Below are 21,465 nucleotides of genomic sequence, written 5' to 3'. Positions count from 1 at the left end.
ATCATATATATATATATATATATATATATATATAAATATATACACAAATATATAGTATGGCATATAGCATACACGTAGTATGATAGCAATTCGACTAGCCCAAACTTTTGTATACATTTACATGCATTTTATTGTTTAATAATGCAAAAAGAAGCCAAACAGTTTTATTTAACTTAAATCAAATTTGGCTCATTCCATGCAATATGTTTGCTTCTGATCAGATTCCAATAAGATACCAATGGCTAAACCGGTAACCAGCCATGCTACACCTATCTTCATATCCGTCCCTGTTTTATATTGTGATTATATTGAATCCCATTTTTACTTAATTTAATGACTTTTGCGTTTTTCTGTTCAAGTTATTTTATAAGTTGCAAACATTGTCTCTAAAACAGCTTCAGTCATTGCTTGATTTTATCAATTGAATACACGAAAAAATACGTCCATTATGTTACACAATTATTCTTAGGTGATTTTTTGTTAAGAGCAATATTGATGGCAGCTGCTTAATATAGTATTTATATACACACATACGGACATATATGTATTTAAGTGGGCGGTATATTGGATATATAACAAAGATAAGCATATTCATAATTATGTAGTAATTAGCGAGAACAGCAGCAAAAAAGTAATAATAAAGGACACTTTTGTACCGATAATTTTTCGATTTATTGTTGTGCCTACGTGTACCATGTACATTGTTCAATATACAATGGATAATGTACCTTTTCTAATGCTTTAGCTTGGCAACGGGTCGACTCTTGGGAGAATGCAGGTGTGAATCAAACTGGTTGAATTGAAAACAGCGTAGTTATATTTGTGTTTTGATTTAATATTTACATTTTGTTAAGCCCTTAATGGAGGCCAGAGACATTTGCAAGATTATGGTACATGCCAGCTGCCTGCAGTTGCAACGGTAACAACTTCCACATGGGAGGAATGCTGCTCCTGGAGCACCTCAATTGTGACAGCTTCCTCCAACAGTTGGTTAGTGTTGACAGCTTCCTCGACTTCAGCTTCGACATCGACTGTAGTTGTTTTGGTTTTGGCTTTCGCCCTGGCTCGTGCCGTCTCGTGGGTGCGCATATGGGCATTGAGTCCTCCAGATTGGGCAAACATTTTGTTGCATAACTTACACGAATATTTGCGCTGCTCTGAGTGTAGAAGCTTGTGGACGCGCAGCGCTTTCTTACGCTGAAACGTGGAGCCGCAAACATCACAGACAAAGGGTCGCAGATTCGTATGTGAGACGGCATGCACATTGAGATCGTGGAAGCTGTAGAAGGCCTTCCCACACACCTCGCATTTAGCAGGCCGTTCGCCAGTGTGTCGCCGCATATGGGCAGTAAGAACGCCGCGATCACGACATGGACGACCGCACACCTCACATATACAGGGCATGCGACCGGTATGGCATATGTTGTGCGATGTTAGCTCTTTTTGTGTGTAAAAGGTGGCTTCGCAATCTGGCTGCTGGCATTTGTACGGTTTGATGCCACTATGCCTTTGACGGTGGCGCATCATATTCCCGGATTGAGTGAAGGGCTTGCCACAGATGTCGCAAAAGATACCCGTATGCTTCCAACGGTGGCCACGCAAGTCCCGTTCAGTACGAAAAGTCTGATTGCATTCAGTCTCATCACATTTGTAGATCTTGGCGGGATCCTTGCGCGGTTTTCTGCGAACGCTTCCAGCTGTTGTTGCCACTATTGTAACATCTGCTGCCATTCTGTGCGGTTTTGTTGGCTTACGGAAATTGTGCTTGCTGCGTTTGTGGCTCTGTAGGCTGCGTTTGGTGTTGTAGGCGCGATCACATTGGTCACACTGGAACAGCATGTCTCTTGTATCATCCTCATAATCATCATTGTTATCAGAGTCTGAGTTCTCATTAACTTTAAGACGAACATCGCTGGTGTTGACGTCCCCCGCCCTCCATTCAATATGCTTGTCCATTGTCGTTTCATCCTCTGTTGTTCGTGTTTTTTGTTGCACTAGAATATTCTTGAGTGCTGCTTCTCGGCGCTGGCGCCTGGTTGCAATTGAGCTTACCAACTCTTTAGATGCAGTGAAATCTGCGACTTTATCAGTCTCGTGTTCCCGATCAAGCAGAGCTATCTGCGCTAAGTCTACATTCACATGATTATTGGACACGTGCGTCTCGTCATGGGCAATGGGGTCGTCCTCGGATTTAATGGCCAGTGGCTCGACATCCACGTCCACCGGCGTATCCAGATGCTGTTCCTCGGCCTGTGAAGAGAACAGCTTGCAGTCTTCAGTCTCCGTCTCTGTCAAATGTTTTTGTTGAAAGTGTTGGGGAAATCCTTCGTAGGGCACCTGCTGCCCGCAGAGCGTGCAGCAAACATCGTAACTCGTTGGGCTAACGCAAAGCACCTCGCCGCAACGGAAATTAAAATATGTTCGATCAAAATCAGGTTGCAATTTAATCATCCTGTAGAGCACTGATTACAGTAGCGTTCCTCTAAAATTGAGCCCATTTAACTTTGGCGTCGTATCAGGCTCCAAATCAAAGCCGCCGTCGCACCAAACACCAGACAGCTGTAAATCGATAACATACTCGATAAATATAATTTGTCTCGCAGTCGATGCTTTTTAATGTTTACATTTTAGTAAACATGAATAAACATATCATATTTGCATTACTAAAGTGTAATGAATGCCAACAGTAACTAGGTATATATCTAAAAATATATAATGGACTATATTAATTTTTGTAGTTTCAAATAAACGTTTAGCTATGAAGTATCGATACTAAATCAACATCAACTCGAATACAAACAAATTGATTATTTGATTGCTTCCAGTGTTGTATTACATCTTTTAAATTGCAATTCTCGTATTTCGCACACTGACAGCAACCGCCCGTTGTGTATTCGTGTATACACTTTTTTTTCTAACTGCAATCAGTATATTGATTTTCGCCCCCGCTTTTACATTGAAGATTGCGGCACAGTTAGGACATAAACATAAAAATCAATTGTCAAAATGTCGGAGTGCGCCGCTTCAGCCAGCAATGTCAACGCGAATGAAAAGATGGCAAGCTTGCTGAAAGAGGCGGAAAATTTGAAAGCGAAGTTGGAGGAGGAGCGCCAAAAGCTGAACGATGTCAATCTATCAAACATAGCTGAAAGGCTGGAACAGATAGCCTTCGTGAACATAAAGCCGCGAAAAGTGCTAAAAGGTCACCAAGCGAAAGTGCTGTGCACTGACTGGAGTCCCGATAAGCGACACATAATCTCGTCATCTCAGGACGGACGCCTCATAATATGGGATGCGTTTACCACAAACAAAGAACACGCTGTCACAATGCCAACCACTTGGATAATGGCGTGTGCTTATGCGCCATCTGGCAATTATGTGGCCTGCGGCGGCCTGGACAATAAAGTAACCGTATATCCGATTACCTCCGATGAGGAAATGGCTGCCAAGAAACGAACTGTTGGCACGCACACCAGCTACATGTCATGCTGTATCTATCCCAATTCAGATCAGCAAATACTCACAGGCAGTGGAGACTCCACGTGCGCTCTGTGGGATGTCGAATCTGGCCAATTATTGCAAAGTTTCCATGGTCATTCCGGCGACGTCATGGCCATTGATTTGGCGCCAAACGAGACGGGCAACACCTTTGTCTCTGGCAGCTGCGATCGCATGGCCTTTATTTGGGACATGCGCTCTGGCCATGTGGTGCAGTCCTTTGAGGGCCATCAGTCGGATGTGAATAGTGTTAAGTTCCATCCATGCGGCGATGCCATCGCCACAGGCTCCGACGACAGCAGCTGCCGCCTGTATGATATGCGCGCAGATCGCGAAGTTGCTGTATTTGCCAAGGAAAGCATTATCTTCGGTGTTAACTCGGTGGACTTTTCGGTTAGCGGACGACTGCTCTTTGCTGGCTACAATGACTACACTGTCAACCTGTGGGACACGCTCAAATCAGAGCGCGTCTGCCTTCTGTACGGTCACGAGAACAAGGTCTCTTGCGTTCAGGTCTCACCCGATGGCACAGCGCTATCCACTGGTAGCTGGGACTACACCATACGAGTGTGGGCCTAAAACCCCACCCTACATACCTTAAATATATGTATGTGTATATAACATATATGTGCATATACATATATGTGTAAATTGAATCTGTTAAGCACGCTCCTGCTGTTGTTTGTCAGCTTTCAAGCTTTTTTTCTGTCTGTGTGTTACACTAAATACTATATACTTTAAGTATAATATATAAAAAGGCAAATTGCACGTAACCAATCCAAAGGGAGAAAGCTCGTGTATATCTATGTAAACATATTATGCGCCTAGTTCTAAGTTCCTGTTCAAAATAAATGTTGAAGCGAAAACCAAATTATTTATACTTTTCAGTCATTAACTAGCAGAGCGGCTCTAACGATATTTACATATATATAAATATTTACTTGAAAAATACAATATAGAATAATATAAAAGGAGGTAGCGCTATCTTGTAGCAATCTTTCCAAGCGAATGTTGCTTAATATTCTACTGAGGTTCTTAAACATATTTTTTTTGGGAACAATTTTTATTACGATAGACTATATAAAATGATAATAATATATCTATATATATATATATATATATATATATATATATATATATATTGTGGCCTAAGTATTATAACTAAAGTTTGTGCAGATTTTTAATATTTAAAGAAGGCTGTACAATTAGCTTACTATAGGGATGCTCAAGGATACTAATGAGGTGGACAGGATATAGCTGAACCATTATCAATAATACCATTGACGGCCTGCGCTTTGTGGCCACGCATATGGGCTGAGAGCCCCGCTGCCTGGGCATACGCATTGCCGCAGATCTTGCACTTGAACTTCTTGATGCCTAAATGCAGATGCTTGTGATGATAGAGAGCTTTGGGACGTGAGAAGGAGGCCTCGCAGCTATCGCACTTGTACGGCCGCTCCGTTGAGTGCATGGCCTGGTGCTCATTAAGCAGCGACTTGGAAGCGAAGCAGCGTGCGCATGTCTGGCACTTGAACGGCTTTTCGCCCGTATGCGTGCGTCGATGAACGATGAGTGCATCACGATAGCGCGAACGATAACCGCATAATTCACAGACATAGTTGCGCTCTGTGCTGTGGACGCGACGATGCGATGTTAAATTGTGTTGGCTAACAAAGGATTTGCCACAGCTCTCATGCTCGCACTTGTATTGCCGTAGACCCGAGTGCCCCTGCACATGACGTAGAAGAGTGCGTGAGCTTTTATATACCTTGTCGCACAGGTTGCACGTAAACTCTGTGTGGACCTTGCGACGATGCGTTAACAAGGCGCGTTCTACGTCAAAATTGGCATCACAATCATTGCACTTGAAGGCCTTCGGATACGGATGGCTCATTTTAAGATGAATATTTAGGTATTTAAGAGTCGTGTATTTGCCATCGCAATATTTGCATTTGTACTCCTTGGGTCGTTGTTTCTGCAAAGCACAATTGACATAACATCCACACCATAACATTTGTAACTCACCTTAAATACAGACTGAATTTCCGTTTCGCTATCTGCAGTATCGTCATCGTCGACATCGCTGAAATTCTGGGAACCTGCTGTGGCTTCGTCCAGTTCGTCTGCACTATGGCAGCAGTCCTCGTCCTGGGAATTTTTATTGTTTTCCAAAAGTACATTTTCCAGTTTGACCTCATTGAATGCACAGACACGCAATGGTTTAATGGCCGCAGCATCAGCGACGTTGTCATCTTCATCTGATCCATCGCTGCGCTCGTCGGTGACTGTAGATGGTGTTGCATTTAAAAGCGGCAGCTGTTGATACGCATCATTATTGTTGGCTCTGACATGCGTACGCGGTTTGCCCTGCTTGTCGAAATGCACATTGCGTATGTGCATCGAGAAATCGTCAAAAGCAAAATGTTTCATTTCGCAGAGGCAACAAACCAGCTGGAAGCTGCAGTGTTCGTTTTCGCTTCCGTAGAATATTTCTCCACATTTTGGGAGCAGTTGCTGATTGGCATGCAGTCGCGAGAAGTCCACATTGATTAGACACTGCTTTAACATGCTGCGAATTCTTTTATTTTCACATTTGCCATAAAAACAAACATAAACAAATTAACACTCTCCCAGGCAAGTACCAAAACAATGCATCGATAACACGAATTTAATAACAATAACAATGTCATCGAAATCACGCAGTGTTGAAAAACGTGGACGCGGGCTAATTTAAATTTGTTTTAATTGTGTCAGGCATTTTGAAATTGGTTGTGGCCGTTCCACGCTCGTTACGTTGGCGATGCCAACGCTTGTGTTGCGCATATCCAGCTGCCTGCGCGTAGGACTTCTCACATATGCCACACTTATATTGCTTCACTTGAGCATGCAACGGCTTATGGTGATAAAGAGCGCGCGCACTAAGAAATCCAACATTACATTCTCGGCACATGTAGCGATTGCGTCGCTGATCGGTGTCCATGTGGCGTTCAAAGTGAGTGGTTAGTTGGTATCGTGCCACGAATGATGCATTGCATATGTCACAACGGAAAGGTTTTTCGCCAGTATGACGTCGCTTATGCACCTTTAAATTTCCAAGTATACGAGTCCTATATCCGCATTGCTCGCACATATGACGCAGGACGTCCTTTTCGTGGTCAGCGTATTCTGCGTGATCTGAGTTTTTTGAATATGTTAAGCTATGCGTCTGTTTTGTATTTGTCTTGGCCGTTGTCTTCAATAAAAAAAAACCGTAATATAAAAGCAATAAACTGCATTCAGACGGCGCACTTACCAGAACCACACCGGCCATTGTCTCGCAGTGCATGCTAAATTTAATCGTTGGCATTATGTTAAACGCGCGATTTGGCATTTGTGGCTCGATTAATTGTTGTCAAAAGAAGCTAATTTTAAATTTCAATGCAACCTTCCTCTCCCTTCCTCTATGTAACTTACAGCACATTAAATGGAATCGAATGTATTTTACTAGACAATCGACTTAAAAATCGATAGCGTAGATAGTTTCGATTGATTCATTGTAAAAGCCTTGAATTGTTTTCAGTGCATTAAAAATCGAATTTATTTCGATAGAAGGCCGACATTAAAATCGATAGCAATACTCCCATTAATAAATTTAAAATACCATTCATTAAAAACGATCAGATAAGAATTTTAATGGCTGAGAATATATATATATATATATATATATATATAAATATATATATATATATATAAATATATATATATATATATAAATATATATATATATATATAAATATATATATATATATATAAATATATATATATATATATATATATATATATATATATATATATATATGCACTTTGTACATACACATAGAGATGTAATTCACCTAATCTATGCCTGAGTGCTTACAAATAAAAACATAACGAGTAAATAGAACGAACATACTATATAATGGAAGATAATGGATTATAGATTTCAGCCATTAAGCTCGTCGTTTCGATGTTTTCGCATATGCCCCGCCAGACCTGCTGCCTGTGCATATTCATTGCCACAGAGCTTACACACAAATTGTTTCGTGGCCGCATGTAGGAACTTGTGATGGTAGAGTCCCTTCTGGCGAGAAAAGGTAGCGCCGCATACTTTGCACACATGCGGTCGTTCCGTCGAATGCATGGCCATATGCTCGCGGAGACCTGAATGGGATGGGAAACGCTTGTCGCACTCCTTGCAGCCAAAGGGACGCTCGCCCGTATGGCTGCGCAAGTGGACGCGCAGCGTCTCCTTGTTGCGGCAGCTATAGCCACAGCTTTCGCACACAAAATTCTTCTGTTCCGAGTGCACCTTGCTGTGGTTCCGCATGTGACGCGTGGTAAAGAAACGCTTTTCACAGCCCGGATGGCTGCATGGCACATCACGCTCATTTGTATGTTTTAGCTGATGGCGCTTTAGCTCGTGACGTGTCTTATAGCGACGATTACATATTACACAAGGCGCACCACCATGCACCTTAACCACATGCTCGTCCAGCAAGCGTAATCGTGGCAACTGCGCATTACACTCAAGGCAGACAAAGGCATCGCTCAGATTGATGTCATGATCTCGTTTCACATGCTGCCGTAATGTATATTTTCCATGATAAATCTTGTCACAATGCTCGCATTTATATTTGGTGGATGGTTTGGACGCATGCACCTTGGGCGGTTCATAATCTACGTCCACGTCCACATCTACGTCGTCTTCTGAGTTTGCATCGGCATATTTATGTTGTCGCTCCATGTGGCGCTGCAGTGATTTCTTGCTTTGATACGTCTTATTGCAGTGCATGCAAACCAGCTGCTCTTTTGTAGCTTTTAGTGTTGCCTCCTGTTGCTGACCTATGGCATCTGAATTCTCAACGTCCGATCCAATGTGCTCATTGTATAGGCGCTCCGTCAACATATCCCATTTCATAATGCCAACGGGATCCTCCAAATCCTCCTCATCATCGTCATCGTCACTGTCGTCCGCCAACTGCTTAGTTGCGCCTATAAACTCATTTCCATTGGAGCCTGCCAAGTCATGTTCATTAGTCGTCACTTCATACCAAGAAAACAGATTGGTTTGTGTTGATGTGGTGCTGTTGTCCATTTGCTCCTGCTTCGGCAGCAGCACATCTGCCTTAAGTAGGCCATTCTCAAAGTGCTCGTTCTGTATGTGCAGCAGAAAATCGGCAAACACAAAGCTCTTCATATCACAGAAGGCACAGTCAATGCGATAGCTGTTTAGACTTTGGAAATATACCTCTCCGCACTTGGCGTTGGCGATACCGGCAAATGTGTCCGGCTTGAGTGCCTTCAGCATTTTCAATTTGTTATTTAATACGCTTCTGCTAACTAATAAACATTTGTATACAATTTTGTAAATCTGATTAGCCTGCCATAAGCAACGCAAACAAATCGTGTTGTCTTTTCAATTCTGACTGACTGGCTGAACAGCTGTTTTGCTTTGGTATTTTACAGCACTGTGCTTTTAAAGGATGCAGTTATAATCACTCAGTTGGCTGGCGCCAATTGGAATGCTTCCTTATGTCAGTTATATTTATATATTTCGAACTAATAAACATTTTTATATAATTTTCGAATTTGTGTTGGATTAAAACAAACGTCGTGCAATGTTTGTTATTTGCAGCTACAGACTGCAATGTCCAGTGTTAAGTAAGAATCAGGATATTTATTTTTAATAACTTTTCTTGGATTTGGAAGGCAAGGCTTTGACTATCTGTGATATGCGATTTTTATCCCTACAAGGAATATATCGTAATAAGTAAAGAAATTATATGTACTTTTCAAATAACAAATGAATTGCCTATGTACGTATGTATATATAAATTTATTAAATTATTATAATTTCGGGTTTCACGTGTATAAACTGGTGCTGCTGCAGGTGATAGGCATCCACAAACTTTTTATCGCACTGCTCGCAGCTGTATTTAGCTAAACGATAATGTTTCTTAAGTTTGTGGGTGCTCAGCGTGGAGGCACTTCGATAACTGTTGCTGCACAGATCACAGGCAAATGGCAATAGGGATGGGCTTAGCTCAACGTTGTCTGTGGGGTCCTGCGACTTCTGTTTACTGACATTTACATGCATCTTCCTCTTATGGGTGTCCATTTGATTACGGGTATAGAAGCTCTTGTCGCAGCTGGCGCAAGCCCAACGGCGTACTTGTGTGTGCCGCAGCTGGTGGCTGAGCAGTGCACTACGATGGGTAAACAGCTTTTCGCAATACTGGCATTGGAGATCCATACGCTTCTCATGGGTGCGCAAGTGACGCGTTAGAGTGGATACGGCTCGAAACTGTTTGCCACACATGTCGCATTGATGGGGCTTGCTGCCAGTATGGATATTCAGATGTGTGTCTAGCAGATAGCGGCGTCGAAATATCCGTCCACAATACGCACACGTTTTTGGTCTATTGCGTGGATTATAAGGACGACGATCAGGCTGTTTCGGCGATTCTTCATTGCAGTTGGACTCAACAAGCGTAAGAGCATCATATCCACTTTCTATGATTGTTGACGTTTCTATGATCGACGGCAGCTCAACGACAGGCTCATTTAAACAGTCGATGGGCGCCGTCGAATCGTTTGCTTTATGTCTTAATATTCGTTTTTTTAGCATCTTATCTTTTTCGATATTGGACTCTGGCTGCAAATGGTCACTGCTAAAGTGATGCTGGAATGCAACGTAATCCATTAAAGAGATGCCACAAGTGCATTTTATTAAAAACTTCGCTTCTACTGATGCGTCGCAGTGTATTTCGGCGCATTTTGTGTATACATTTATGTTTACAACTTCGACCATTTCTCACTGGTTGCAAATCAAAACAATAGTGAAGTAGTTACCAACACTAAACCCTATCTTCGTGCAATATATTAAGTGAAATTTTGCTGGCGCTTTCGATATTTCTTTATGCCGATAGACAACTACAACACGCGATTTGTAATTGTTCGATTGCACTGCAATTTCGTATACGTCTTCAGTTATCGTTCTATTAAATTGAATTAAGCGATTAGCAAACGTAGATACGGCCGGCAACATGCATCCCGATCTCACAGAACGCATCCTACAGCATTTGGAGGCAGTCGACAAAGTTGATACACTAGAACTTGCCACGCAATTCAGCGTTGACCATCAGAAAGTTGTCGGCGCCTTAAAGAGTATACAGGCACATGGTGATCTTGTTATTGCTGAGACAGCCACAAAGAAGAACCTTGAACTAACGGAAGAAGGCCAATCCGTGGTTGAGAAAGGCAGCCATGAGGCCATCGTCTATTCTTTGGTGCCGGAGGAGGGCATAGCTCAAACAGCTCTGATGTCTCTTGGTGGAGCCAATGCTAAAGTGGGCTTCAGCAAGGCCATGTCCCAGGGATGGATCTTGTTAGATAAGAGTGTAAGTCCGCCGCTGGTTAGGCGTAAAGTTGATCAGATTATCGACAATGTAAAGGAGCAGCTGGTGCTGGTGGCTAGCGGCAATGCGCGATTGACTGCTAAAGATGTGACTGATTACAAGAAGCGCAAACTGCTGCAAGAGACAACCATAAAGAGCTTTATTTTGAGCAAGGGTCCAGAGTTTGCCACAACACTGACCAAGCTGGAAACGGATCTTACCATGGATATGTTGACCAGTGGGCTATGGCAGCAGCTTAAATTCAAGTCATATAACTTTGATGCATTGGGCGCGACACCGACGCGTGGTCATCTGCATCCGCTACTCAAGGTACGCACTGAGTTTCGTCAAATATTTTTGGAGATGGGATTCTCAGAAATGCCCACTAATAACTACGTCGAGTCATCATTCTGGAATTTTGATGCACTGTATCAACCGCAGCAGCATCCGGCACGTGATGCGCATGATACATTTTTCATCAACCATCCGGCGCAAAGCCATAAGTTTCCGCAGGACTACCTGCAACGGGTGAAGACCGTGCACTCAAAAGGTGGATACGGATCGTTAGGCTACGGCTACGACTGGAAGTTATCGGAGGCGCAAAAGAATCTGCTGCGTACCCATACAACAGCTGTGAGCGCACGTATGCTATTCAAGCTGGCTAACCAAGAGGGTGGATTCAAGCCGGCCAAGTACTTTAGTATAGATAAAGTGTTTCGCAATGAGACTCTAGATGCTACCCATTTGGCTGAGTTCCATCAAGTAGAGGGCGTTATTGCAGACGTTGGTCTCACTCTGGGTGATCTAATTGGCACGCTTTACGAGTTCTTCCGAAAATTGGGCATAACTCAGCTAGAGTTCAAACCGGCATATAACCCGTATACGGAACCCAGCATGGAGATTTTCTGTTATCATCCTGGTCTGGGCAAATGGATTGAAGTGGGCAATTCAGGCCTATTTCGCCCAGAAATGCTGCAACCCATGGGCCTGCCTGAGAATGTTAATGTAATTGCATGGGGTCTATCTCTAGAAAGACCCACTATGATCAAGTATGGTATTAACAATATTCGGGATTTGGTCGGACCGAAGGTCGATCTAAAAATGGTTGAAGAAGGCCCTATTTGTCGATTGGATCACGTGTAGAGTTGCACTTGCTATTTAATCATGCTTTTCCAAATACATGTATTTGAACATTTTAATGCTCGCGCGTTTCGAACCCATACCCAATAAACCAACACTGCTTTGCAACACTGATAGTTTCGGAGAAGTAACATTACTGCCAATCGAAAAAGTCATCATAATAACAACGTAAACAAAATAAATATTGAGACTAAGGTTTTTAGTTTTGTTTTTTGTTTCTTCAATATAAATAAAAATTTTTTTTTCTGTAACATCGCCACTGTAGATTATGGCTGATGCTGATCTAGAATTGGACAAGGAGAATACACAAACACTGCAGCAATCCATTCAACACACATTGGGCAGCCAAAATGCCAGTGAAACATCGAAATCACACATTTCGATTGGGAGAAAATTTGTTATACCACAACTTATACCTAAGATAAACACTAACAAGCCAGCCACTGCAGAGCAAGTGGAGCACAGTCGTGCTGCGGCTGCCCACAATGAGCTACTACTTAATGCAATCAAAGTTAAGCAGAGCGAAGCGAGATATCCAACAGTATCCACAAAAGATAAGACTGTTGGCCAATTGACCATACCCAATCTTCTAACTGATTCGGGAGAGTCGCTCGAAAAGCCTCGCGTCCACGTACAGTTAAGCGACAAGCTACTTAAACAGAACAATTCATTGGAATTAACGCAAGTGGTTAAGGGAGTGCAGAGTCTAAAAATTTCTACCGACGATGGTGGTGATAGTACCAAACTAAAGACCACACAGGAAAAGCCAACACAAGCACCGACAACATTAATTGATTTAACCTCGACTCTAATTGCTACAGTTAAAGATGCCCCGCCACGTGAGGCGGCGACTAAGGTGCGCTGTAAGCAAGCAGCCGCTGTTGTGGAGCACTTCGATATTCCATTTATCAGCTGCGACCGTCCTTCTGTTGGCTTGCTGTCCAAGAAACGACAAAGCAGTATATCAGGCGATTTGGAGCCAATTGTAACGAGAGTTGTAGAGAAATCAAGTGCTGTTGGTAGCATGATGGATGCAACGGTAGGCTATCCAAGACCACGGAAGCCACAACTTAAATATGCTGCATCGCCCTTTGAATTGCAAATTTTGAAGTTGTATAAACGGGAGGATTACGGTACAAATATTAAACGGTTTCGCTTTGATACTCCATCACCCGATGAGATTGTGAAAACGGCTCTGCAAAAATCATTGCGCATATCGCGTACATAATCCTAGTAGTATTTATGCTTTATGCCTAAGTGTACAAGTTGACATTAAAAATTATTTAATATATTTCCCGCGATGAATTCACTTAGAATAAGCATTTTTATTTTCCAGTCTGCAAATCGATATATTTAGCAACTATCGATAAGCAAAAATATATCGCTCTCGCTGAATACATAATTTCAGACAAAAGAACATACACATTCACGCTCACACATATTTACACAGCCGTAGACATAGGCACAGACGAAAGAAGCACAAGTAACAGAGGAGAATGCGAATAAGAACTGCGTATATGTATGTGGAAATACAAAACAGTAGACACAACGAACGGTGTGCTTTTTCGGCATAGATCTCAGGCCTCAGACGCATTAAATTCATTCAATTAAAACGCACAAGCTAATAAAAATAACGTCGATAAACAAGCCGTTGGCATAAATTGTGATCAAACAGCTGTGAAAGTGGAAAGGGCACTAGAAAAGTAATCATACAGTGCGAAAGGTCAGCAGCAGCAGCAGCAGGAACATTTCGCTGTATATAAAACTGTGTATGCGTGTTTGTGTGCATGTGTATGTGTATATGTGTCTAGCTGTCACTTTCTTGCGCGCGCACAAGACATACACAAATTGAAATCAGCAACCACCCCTCCCCCATAATCCAACTAAAGACTTACGCTCCCGGTTCCGGTGCAATCGTGCCACCAACGTTGGTCAGTTACCCGTCCCTAGACCCACCAACAACCCAACACGGTTGCAATCGCACACATACAAAATAAAAAAATAAAAAACAAAAAAGAAAAAGTGGAAGTGTCGTTGCTGTTGCTGCATTTCCTTTTTAGTTCTGCTGCTCTATCTATAAGATTATCATCCACATTCAGCTCCAGGCATTTAATACAAGTGCCGGTGCCAACTTTGCCGTCGTACCGCTGTTTACATGTGGAAGTTGTTGAACAGGTAAAGTTTGTCTATACATACATACAATCCATAGTTACACTTTTTGAATGCGTTTGGCTATCTGTGTGTGTGTGTGTGTGTCTGCGAAAGTACTGCTTCTTTTTCAACTTCATTCCATGCTTGTCATTTACAGCTAATGAGCTGCGGCCAATATATTCCAGATGCCAGTGGCTGGGCACACCTAAATAATGAGCTTTGCATCTCCCTATTGCCATAAAACTACTCTTTAATGTGTAACCAGGGTGCAGTTAATTTCGCCCTCTGTAAGCACTTTTCTCTTTCCTAGTAAAAAGTATATTCATTAATTTAACCACGCAATACTGAATTTTAATTTGGAAAACTGCAAATCATTAATGTGTCCACACATACATACATGTATATGCAAATATATTTAGTGTTGTAATCATCCGATAGATGAAAACGAATATCATGTGTCATAGGGATATGTTGTGTTTTATATCTGGCTTTGGGTTGCACACATACTTTCGTATGTTTGTATATATGTATATGCTCATTATAGCTGTGTCTGCCTTTGCAAGTGACAAGTGACCTTGGCATAAAACGCCCCCGTGAATCGCTTTGCACAGAGCTTTACACACACCTTAGGCACCTATCTCGTACAGCTACATCGTCGTCAGCTGCTTTAGTTGTTATTGATAAAGAACAAACAGGAATTGTTGGATTGATTATACACGAGTATACGGCTTACATGTATAGAGCTACAGCTTTAACTTTTACACATACTTGAACAGACGCGTAATTATCACAAACATCATCATATGGACTCATGATTTTTTTCTTTTTATCAAGCTCACTGTGGGGAAATCATCGTAGACAAAAACACACACACATGCATGCAAATTATCAAGTTTTAATTATTTTAGCAGCACGCAAACACAGACATAAATACGCATAGATCAAAAGAGAGAGAAAGAAAACTAACTGTTATAAACATTTTTTTAGAAACGCTGACAACAACAACAAGAACAACAGCAACAACCACAAAAATAAAGCGACGCTACAAAGAAACCAGAACGCCAAAACAAAACGTCAGACATTAGCAAAATAAGTGTTGATAAACGTTAATTGCTGGAAGTATCAATTGCATATCAATTGCAAACTGTAAACAGTGCAGCAATAAAAAAGGAGCAGACGTCGAAAAAAACTGGAATAAAAAATCTAAAAAGCAGCTGCTGGAATCGCGGAGGTGTGGTGGCAGGTGCGCGTATTCAGCGTTTAGCCGGCTTTGTGTGTTGTACGCGTGTGCGGGGGAGGGGGGCGCGGTTGAGTGTCCACTGTTCGTGAGATGTTGTCATTCACTCCGCAAGTGGTTAAACGTTTGTTAGCACTCAAAAAGGGCAACGAGGACAATAGTGTCGAGGGCAAGTGGTCCGAGAAGGCCGTCCGGAATCTGGTGAAAAAGATCAAAAAGAATTCACAGATTGAGGAACTAGAACGAGCCATATCCACGCAGAATTGTAATACCCGGTGTGTGACTGTGCCGCGCAGCAAACCCGCTGCCACCGGCGAGAGCCTACGCAAGGGTTTACCGCACGTCATCTATTGCCGATTGTGGCGCTGGCCCGATCTGCAATCGCAGAATGAATTAAAGCCGCTCGAGCATTGCGAATACGCGTTCCATTTGCGTAAGGACGATATCTGCATCAATCCGTATCACTATAAAAAGATTGAGTTATCAATATTGGTGCCCAAGTCGCTGCCAACGCCTCCCGACTCCATCGTCGACTATCCTCTGGACAATCATACACATCAGATACCAAATAATACGGAATACAATGCTGCAATAATACGCAGCGCCTCGCTCAGTCCGCCACAGTATATGGAATTGGGTGGCAGCAGTAGCAACAGCAGCAGCAACACCACTATCAACACAACAGCAACTGGAGCCGGCGGCTATCAGCAACAGCAGCAGCAACAACAGCAGCATCATCAACAACTGCAACAACAACACTCACCGTTATCCTTTGGCAGCGTGGTAGGTGTCGGCCAGAACTTGCCACCGGGCAGCTGCAACATGGACTCGCAATCAAGTGTACTCAGCGTGGGCAGCAGCATACCCAATACGGGCACACCACCGCCGGGCTATATGAGCGAGGATGGCGATCCAATCGATCCCAATGATAACATGAATATGTCGCGGCTAACACCGCCCGCCGATGCTGCACCAGTGATGTACCATGAGCCGGCCTTCTGGTGCTCTATATCCTATTATGAGCTAAATACCCGAGTGGGCGAAACCTTTCACGCCTCACAGCCATCAATAACGGTGGACGGCTTCACCGATCCATCCAATTCGGAACGCTTCTGTTTGGGCCTACTATCGAACGTTAATCGCAACGAGGTCGTTGAGCAAACGCGTCGCCATATTGGCAAAGGTGTTCGCCTCTATTATATTGGCGGCGAAGTCTTTGCCGAATGCCTGAGCGATTCTTCGATATTCGTTCAGAGTCCCAATTGTAATCAACGTTACGGCTGGCATCCGGCAACTGTTTGCAAAATACCGCCTGGCTGCAATCTAAAGATCTTCAATAATCAAGAGTTCGCCGCCTTGCTATCCCAATCGGTATCCCAGGGATTCGAGGCAGTTTATCAACTAACACGCATGTGCACCATTCGCATGTCTTTCGTCAAAGGCTGGGGTGCCGAATATCGCCGACAGACGGTCACTTCAACGCCCTGCTGGATCGAGCTCCATTTGAATGGGCCACTCCAATGGCTCGATCGTGTGCTTACCCAAATGGGATCGCCTCGTTTGCCCTGCAGCTCCATGTCCTAAATGGGGCAACAAATTCAAAAAGCTCTTTGATATATGTACATGCAACACACACACACACATATATATATATATATATATATATATTAAATTTTTTTTTATATTTCACAAAGCAGAGCAATTGTAACACAAGAAGTGAGAACGAGAGATACAAGAAGCAAAATTCAGTCGGTAACTACCGACTGTCAAATACTCTGTTCCCGGCGACTGGAAAATGGACAATGCCAAAATCTACATTTATCATGTACATGCATCAAAAGTCCATGTTAATTTTTCTTCTAAATTGAAAATCGTAATACTTGTACCTTAATTGAACATATAGAAATAGTAGTATCGATAGACGCCAATATTCGAAAGTGTTATCCTCTTTGGGGAACAGAGTACAGAATAACATTTTCAATATATATTGTGTAGCTCATGCAGAAAAAAAGAAAACTTCTATATTCTATCTATATATACAACAATTGAGATCATGTTTTTTTTGCGTTACGAGCTTAGGGTTTTAGAGTGTAGGAATAGGCAGAGTGGGATGAGACGAGACATGCAAGCAACATTTTTCGATAAGAACATGCGACTCCATGTTTTAAACAGAAATCACATTTTATATACAGTTTCTAGACATAAAGAAGGCAAGGCGATGAAGATAAAACTATAAACGAAAAGAAAAAAAAGAAAGATTATATGATCCTGTTTAACAATGCTGGTAAACGCGCATCGCCATCATAGCGAGAAATTCAAAATTCTTTTTAAAGAACAAAAACACAACGGTGATTTGGGAAACGTTTTTCTAAGATTGGACAAAGCGAGAGAGAGAGAAAGAGAGAAAAAAACAGCGGAAACTGGGATTTTCAAGCTTAAAGCTTACACACACATACAGACATAAGTATATATGTGAACTATCTTAACACATTTATATAAATATAAAGAGAACTAAAATATGTCATATTGAATGCTATTCTAACGATTCGATTTTTGCTTAATATGTGTGTTTAAATCTTTAATTAACACAAATCTAGAAAAAAAAACGCAAGATAACGCGTTTTTTTTTTTCGTTTTACTCGTAAAAAAACAAAAAAGCATGCAAAAAAAGCTGGAGAAGCAAAAAAAATGCGCATAGATAAAGTAAAACAAAAGTAAAATTCAATTCATAAATATATTCAGTTCTCATACGAAAAAAACTCGAAAAAAGTTATAATGATACTGTAAAATGGGTTTTTTTATCTGTATGTAGCTTGGAGGGTTAAGCTAAACTACTTGCTTTGTTTGCATGTTGCAAATGTCATAGAAAACTAAATTTGTTTTTAAGTTAACGTTTAAATATGTTTTATTTTTTTGTTTTACAGCTAATTTTGTTTATTTTCCTTTTAAATGCAATTAAAAATCTTATTTGTGTTAGTGTGGCCATGCTGGCTACAGTACAAAATTACAAATGCGAAAATAATATTCGTACGAATGCCGCATTTTGTTGTTGCTGTAAGTTGGTTACATTAGAATTTGTATTTGTATTTGTATTTGGTCTAAGCTGCGCTTTGAGAGTTGGGCAAAGAGTTTGAAGGCAGGGAAGGAGAAGACAGTGCGCGATGGGGGTGTCAGTGTGGCCAGACATAAGAAAAAGTTCGCTTACATAAATTGATGCATACAAGCATGCGTATATATACATATGTAAATGTGTGTGTGCATATTTTTGCTAAAACAAATGTTATATTTAAGATCAACTAAGACAAAAACATATGAGAAGTAATAGAAAAACAAAAATAAAAGTCAACTGACGCTGAAACTGTAACTGAAAAACTGAGTAACCAATATGCGCAAATGCAAAAAAGGCGAGCAACCAATTACCAATACATATTAAGAAAAAAAGAAAGAATATATATATATATATATATACTACACACATGCAAGAAGATAAAGATATAAATACATACATACATACTTTTAAAACAGAACAAATGCAAACAAAAACGAAACCATTCAAACAAAACAAACAATTCTATGTATAAATCGTATATTTAAATAAACCTTACATATATTTTAAAACATATTCAATCGCAGTGAATCTTCATGTGTTGCTTGTAATTCGATTTGCGCAAAAAGCATGAGCCGCACAGCGAACATCGAAATGGACGAAGTCGCGTGTGCGCAATCTGATGGTGATTTAGCTCCGAGGAGCTAAAGAAGCGTTTGCCACAGCCAGGATGCAGGCAGGCGAAGTCACGCTGATTATAATGGCGTTTCAGATGCGTGTTCAAATAGCACTGGTCCGTTAGGACGCGTCCGCAAATGGGGCAAGTGAAGCTTAGCGATGCTGTTGAGTCAACCTGATCGTCCTCTGTCTGATCGTCCGTCTCTTTACTGCCGCTGCTGCTGGAATGCTGCAGCTTCATGTGCATGCGTCGCGCATGTATGGAATGAAAGGATAGGCTGCAGCTAGACGCGCTGCAGCTGTAGGGCTTCTCACCCGTATGCAATCGCCGATGCACGGCCAAATAGTTGGCAAAGCGAAATCCCTTGCCGCATATATCGCACTCATAAGGCCGCTTGTCCGTGTGCGTAACGGAGTGGATGCGGAGCTTGTTTAATTGCCGGAATCCTTTGCCGCACACCTCGCACACATGCGGCCGCTCGTCCGTGTGCGTCATTCGGTGTATGCGCAGGCCATAGCCATCGCTGAAGCTGCGTCCACACAGATCACAAATGTTCGCCTGCCGCTTGGTGGGCGTGGCGCGTTTCGATTTCGGTTTAATCGGCTGCGCCTGCGTGTGCGTCTGCACAGAGCTGCAGTGCGTGAGAGTTGGACGCGATGTAGCATCACTTGCTCCACTAACCAGTTGCAGAAGGTCCAGATCAGCTGTCGACGGTAAAAGCAACAGCTCGCTGCTGGCTTCCAGATCGTCCAGCTGCTCAAACAGCTGCACATCTTCGGTCAGGCAGGAATCATAGCTGTCATCTGGTTCTAGCTCCCGGTCTAACTGCTGCTCCGGCTGTCGCATGTTTACCAAGTGGGTTGGCCAGTGAGCTGCTCGACCTGTCGAGCGTCGCTTCCTATTACGTTATGTCTTTAGACCCGATAAGATTACGTTTAACTGTTTCGACTATAATAAATGAAAAAAACAAAGTACAACCTATTGCCGCTTGTACTTGGACACTAGCGTCGTGTCGGCTCCGGTTGTCACTTCTTTTCTTTATATTATTTAATTTTTATCGAATTGCTCCCAGCAAAGCAATAAAACAAAAATAAAGAGGCGGGCTATAAATGCAATTATTGTTGTATTCCGTTTGCACTTTAAACATTTAGTTGCTGCCGCGCACTTTGAACCAATCCGGACTACCTGGGCCGAGCTGTCGCACCTGGCCACTACTATACAATTTTATGAATAACTGTGCAAATACATACATTGTACACATATAAAAATATTGGTAATACAGGTCTTCGGTCTACGGCTCCCCCGCCTCCTCCGACTAAACAGAACTTTATCGACATGTGCACGTCTCACGGTCGCAGATAACACTATGCAACAGAACTTTGAACACGGATAATATCGACATACATATGTAAATACAAGCACACATACACACAATCACACTCACACATGAGCATAGGCGAGTGTGTCTCTATACTTATTAGGCAATTAGTCATGGTCTTGTAGCAATAACTTGAACATTGCGATCGGAAAGCATTTGTTGACCTCGACATTAGGCTAAATGAGTTGATCGTCTTTTTATGTTTTACATAATTTGAATTAAAAATGCAATTTTTAGATTTAACATAGCCAAGTATATATACATATATATACATATATATATATATATATATATATATATATATATATATATATATATATATATATATTTGTTTATGCATTTGTAATAATTATTAAAGTATATCAATCTAAAGCAATTTAGGAAACGAAACCTTTTTTATATCGATTTAAAACGTTTTATTTTGCGTATAAAAAACAGAAAAAGGATAAATATTTTCCATAATTTCAGCCTGAACTTTGCCCAAAACTAGACTTAAGCGACCTCACTTGCGATATGTCAGATGTTTTCTGGTGTACAGTGTAGCAGTTGGAGAGTAAAGGTGACATTGAAGTTGTCCATCCAACCCCCCAAGCACAACAATTAGGGCTGCGCGCAGTACAACCGGCTGCAAAGTTGGTAAGCAAAGGCCAAGCTGCAGCACGATCTAAAGCGAGAAAGCAATATATGTGTAACATTTACACATCTCTATCTCTATCTCTCTCGCTCTCTCTCCCTCTCCCTCTCACTAATGAACACCTACTTTCGTATTTACTCCACTTTCTTATTTCTATTCACGCTCTCCACGAGCATGGCAGCTAGCAGCGCTTAAGCTTAAGTGCGATCGAGAGATCGCTTAAATTGTTGTCCTTACTTAATCGAGAGAGCTTTTTCTACTGCTCTCATGTCAGTGAACAGTTACAC

The 21,465-nt window shown here is 41.9% G+C and overlaps 10 protein-coding genes across 12 annotated transcripts; 4 read left to right on the top strand and 6 right to left on the bottom strand.

Annotated features, from left to right (window-relative positions):
• Positions 1-61: 61 nt before the first annotated feature.
• On the bottom strand, positions 62-2,567 carry LOC111594982 (zinc finger protein 681). The gene has a single exon (XM_023308482.2). The coding sequence runs from the start codon at positions 2,449-2,451 to the stop codon at positions 886-888; it is 1,566 nt and encodes a 521-aa protein (XP_023164250.2). The 5' UTR covers positions 2,452-2,567; the 3' UTR covers positions 62-885.
• Positions 2,568-2,755: 188 nt separating this feature from the next.
• LOC111594989 (guanine nucleotide-binding protein subunit beta-5) lies at positions 2,756-4,361 on the top strand. Its single transcript, XM_023308489.2, has one exon. The coding sequence runs from the start codon at positions 3,007-3,009 to the stop codon at positions 4,075-4,077; it is 1,071 nt and encodes a 356-aa protein (XP_023164257.1). The 5' UTR covers positions 2,756-3,006; the 3' UTR covers positions 4,078-4,361.
• A 284-nt stretch (positions 4,362-4,645) lies between these two features.
• Positions 4,646-6,082, bottom strand: LOC111594986 (zinc finger protein 664). The gene is made up of 2 exons (XM_023308485.2): positions 5,524-6,082; positions 4,646-5,473 (listed from the first exon to the last, which is right to left on the bottom strand). The coding sequence occupies exons 1-2, from the start codon at positions 6,064-6,066 to the stop codon at positions 4,733-4,735; spliced, it is 1,284 nt and encodes a 427-aa protein (XP_023164253.2). The 5' UTR covers positions 6,067-6,082; the 3' UTR covers positions 4,646-4,732.
• Positions 6,083-6,988, bottom strand: LOC111594987 (zinc finger protein 675). Its single transcript, XM_023308486.2, has 2 exons — positions 6,791-6,988; positions 6,083-6,730 (listed from the first exon to the last, which is right to left on the bottom strand). Exons 1-2 carry the CDS (start codon positions 6,866-6,868, stop codon positions 6,224-6,226), a joined length of 585 nt encoding a protein of 194 aa, XP_023164254.1. The 5' UTR covers positions 6,869-6,988; the 3' UTR covers positions 6,083-6,223.
• Positions 6,989-7,384: 396 nt separating this feature from the next.
• Positions 7,385-8,967, bottom strand: LOC111595004 (gastrula zinc finger protein XlCGF26.1). Its single transcript, XM_023308503.2, has one exon. The coding sequence runs from the start codon at positions 8,822-8,824 to the stop codon at positions 7,460-7,462; it is 1,365 nt and encodes a 454-aa protein (XP_023164271.2). The 5' UTR covers positions 8,825-8,967; the 3' UTR covers positions 7,385-7,459.
• A 377-nt stretch (positions 8,968-9,344) lies between these two features.
• On the bottom strand, positions 9,345-10,347 carry LOC111595005 (zinc finger protein 93-like). Its single transcript, XM_023308504.2, has one exon. The coding sequence runs from the start codon at positions 10,325-10,327 to the stop codon at positions 9,356-9,358; it is 972 nt and encodes a 323-aa protein (XP_023164272.2). The 5' UTR covers positions 10,328-10,347; the 3' UTR covers positions 9,345-9,355.
• A 192-nt stretch (positions 10,348-10,539) lies between these two features.
• LOC111595001 (phenylalanine--tRNA ligase alpha subunit) lies at positions 10,540-12,248 on the top strand. The gene has a single exon (XM_023308501.2). The coding sequence runs from the start codon at positions 10,563-10,565 to the stop codon at positions 12,054-12,056; it is 1,494 nt and encodes a 497-aa protein (XP_023164269.2). The 5' UTR covers positions 10,540-10,562; the 3' UTR covers positions 12,057-12,248.
• Positions 12,181-13,372, top strand: LOC111595006. Of its 2 annotated transcripts, none has more exons than XM_023308505.2 (2): positions 12,181-12,248; positions 12,319-13,372. In XM_023308505.2, exon 2 carries the CDS (start codon positions 12,322-12,324, stop codon positions 13,279-13,281), a length of 960 nt encoding a protein of 319 aa, XP_023164273.1. In that variant the 5' UTR covers positions 12,181-12,248; positions 12,319-12,321; the 3' UTR covers positions 13,282-13,372. The 2 variants fall into 2 exon arrangements, with proteins under 2 accessions (XP_023164273.1, XP_023164275.1); XM_023308507.2 differs by having other exon boundaries at positions 12,197-12,221.
• A 76-nt stretch (positions 13,373-13,448) lies between these two features.
• On the top strand, positions 13,449-17,080 carry LOC111595002 (mothers against decapentaplegic homolog 3). Of its 2 annotated transcripts, XM_023308502.2 has the most exons (3): positions 13,449-13,756; positions 14,153-14,228; positions 15,192-17,080. In XM_023308502.2, the coding sequence occupies exon 3, from the start codon at positions 15,535-15,537 to the stop codon at positions 17,023-17,025; it is 1,491 nt and encodes a 496-aa protein (XP_023164270.1). In that variant the 5' UTR covers positions 13,449-13,756; positions 14,153-14,228; positions 15,192-15,534; the 3' UTR covers positions 17,026-17,080. The 2 variants fall into 2 exon arrangements, with proteins under 2 accessions (XP_023164270.1, XP_030081770.1); XM_030225910.1 differs by having other exon boundaries at positions 13,449-14,228.
• Positions 17,081-19,025: 1,945 nt separating this feature from the next.
• On the bottom strand, positions 19,026-20,392 carry LOC111594991 (zinc finger protein 8). The gene has a single exon (XM_023308491.2). It carries the CDS (start codon positions 20,010-20,012, stop codon positions 19,065-19,067), a length of 948 nt encoding a protein of 315 aa, XP_023164259.1. The 5' UTR covers positions 20,013-20,392; the 3' UTR covers positions 19,026-19,064.
• Between the last annotated feature and the right edge of the window lie 1,073 nt (positions 20,393-21,465).

Source organism: Drosophila hydei, unplaced genomic scaffold (assembly GCF_003285905.1).
Source record: "Drosophila hydei strain 15085-1641.00,03,60 unplaced genomic scaffold, DhydRS2 tig00008148-arrow-arrow-pilon, whole genome shotgun sequence".
NCBI lineage: Eukaryota > Metazoa > Arthropoda > Insecta > Diptera > Drosophilidae > Drosophila > Drosophila hydei.
The sequence above is the reverse complement of the archived record's forward strand: the minus strand, read 5'-3'. Positions and strand labels throughout refer to the sequence as shown.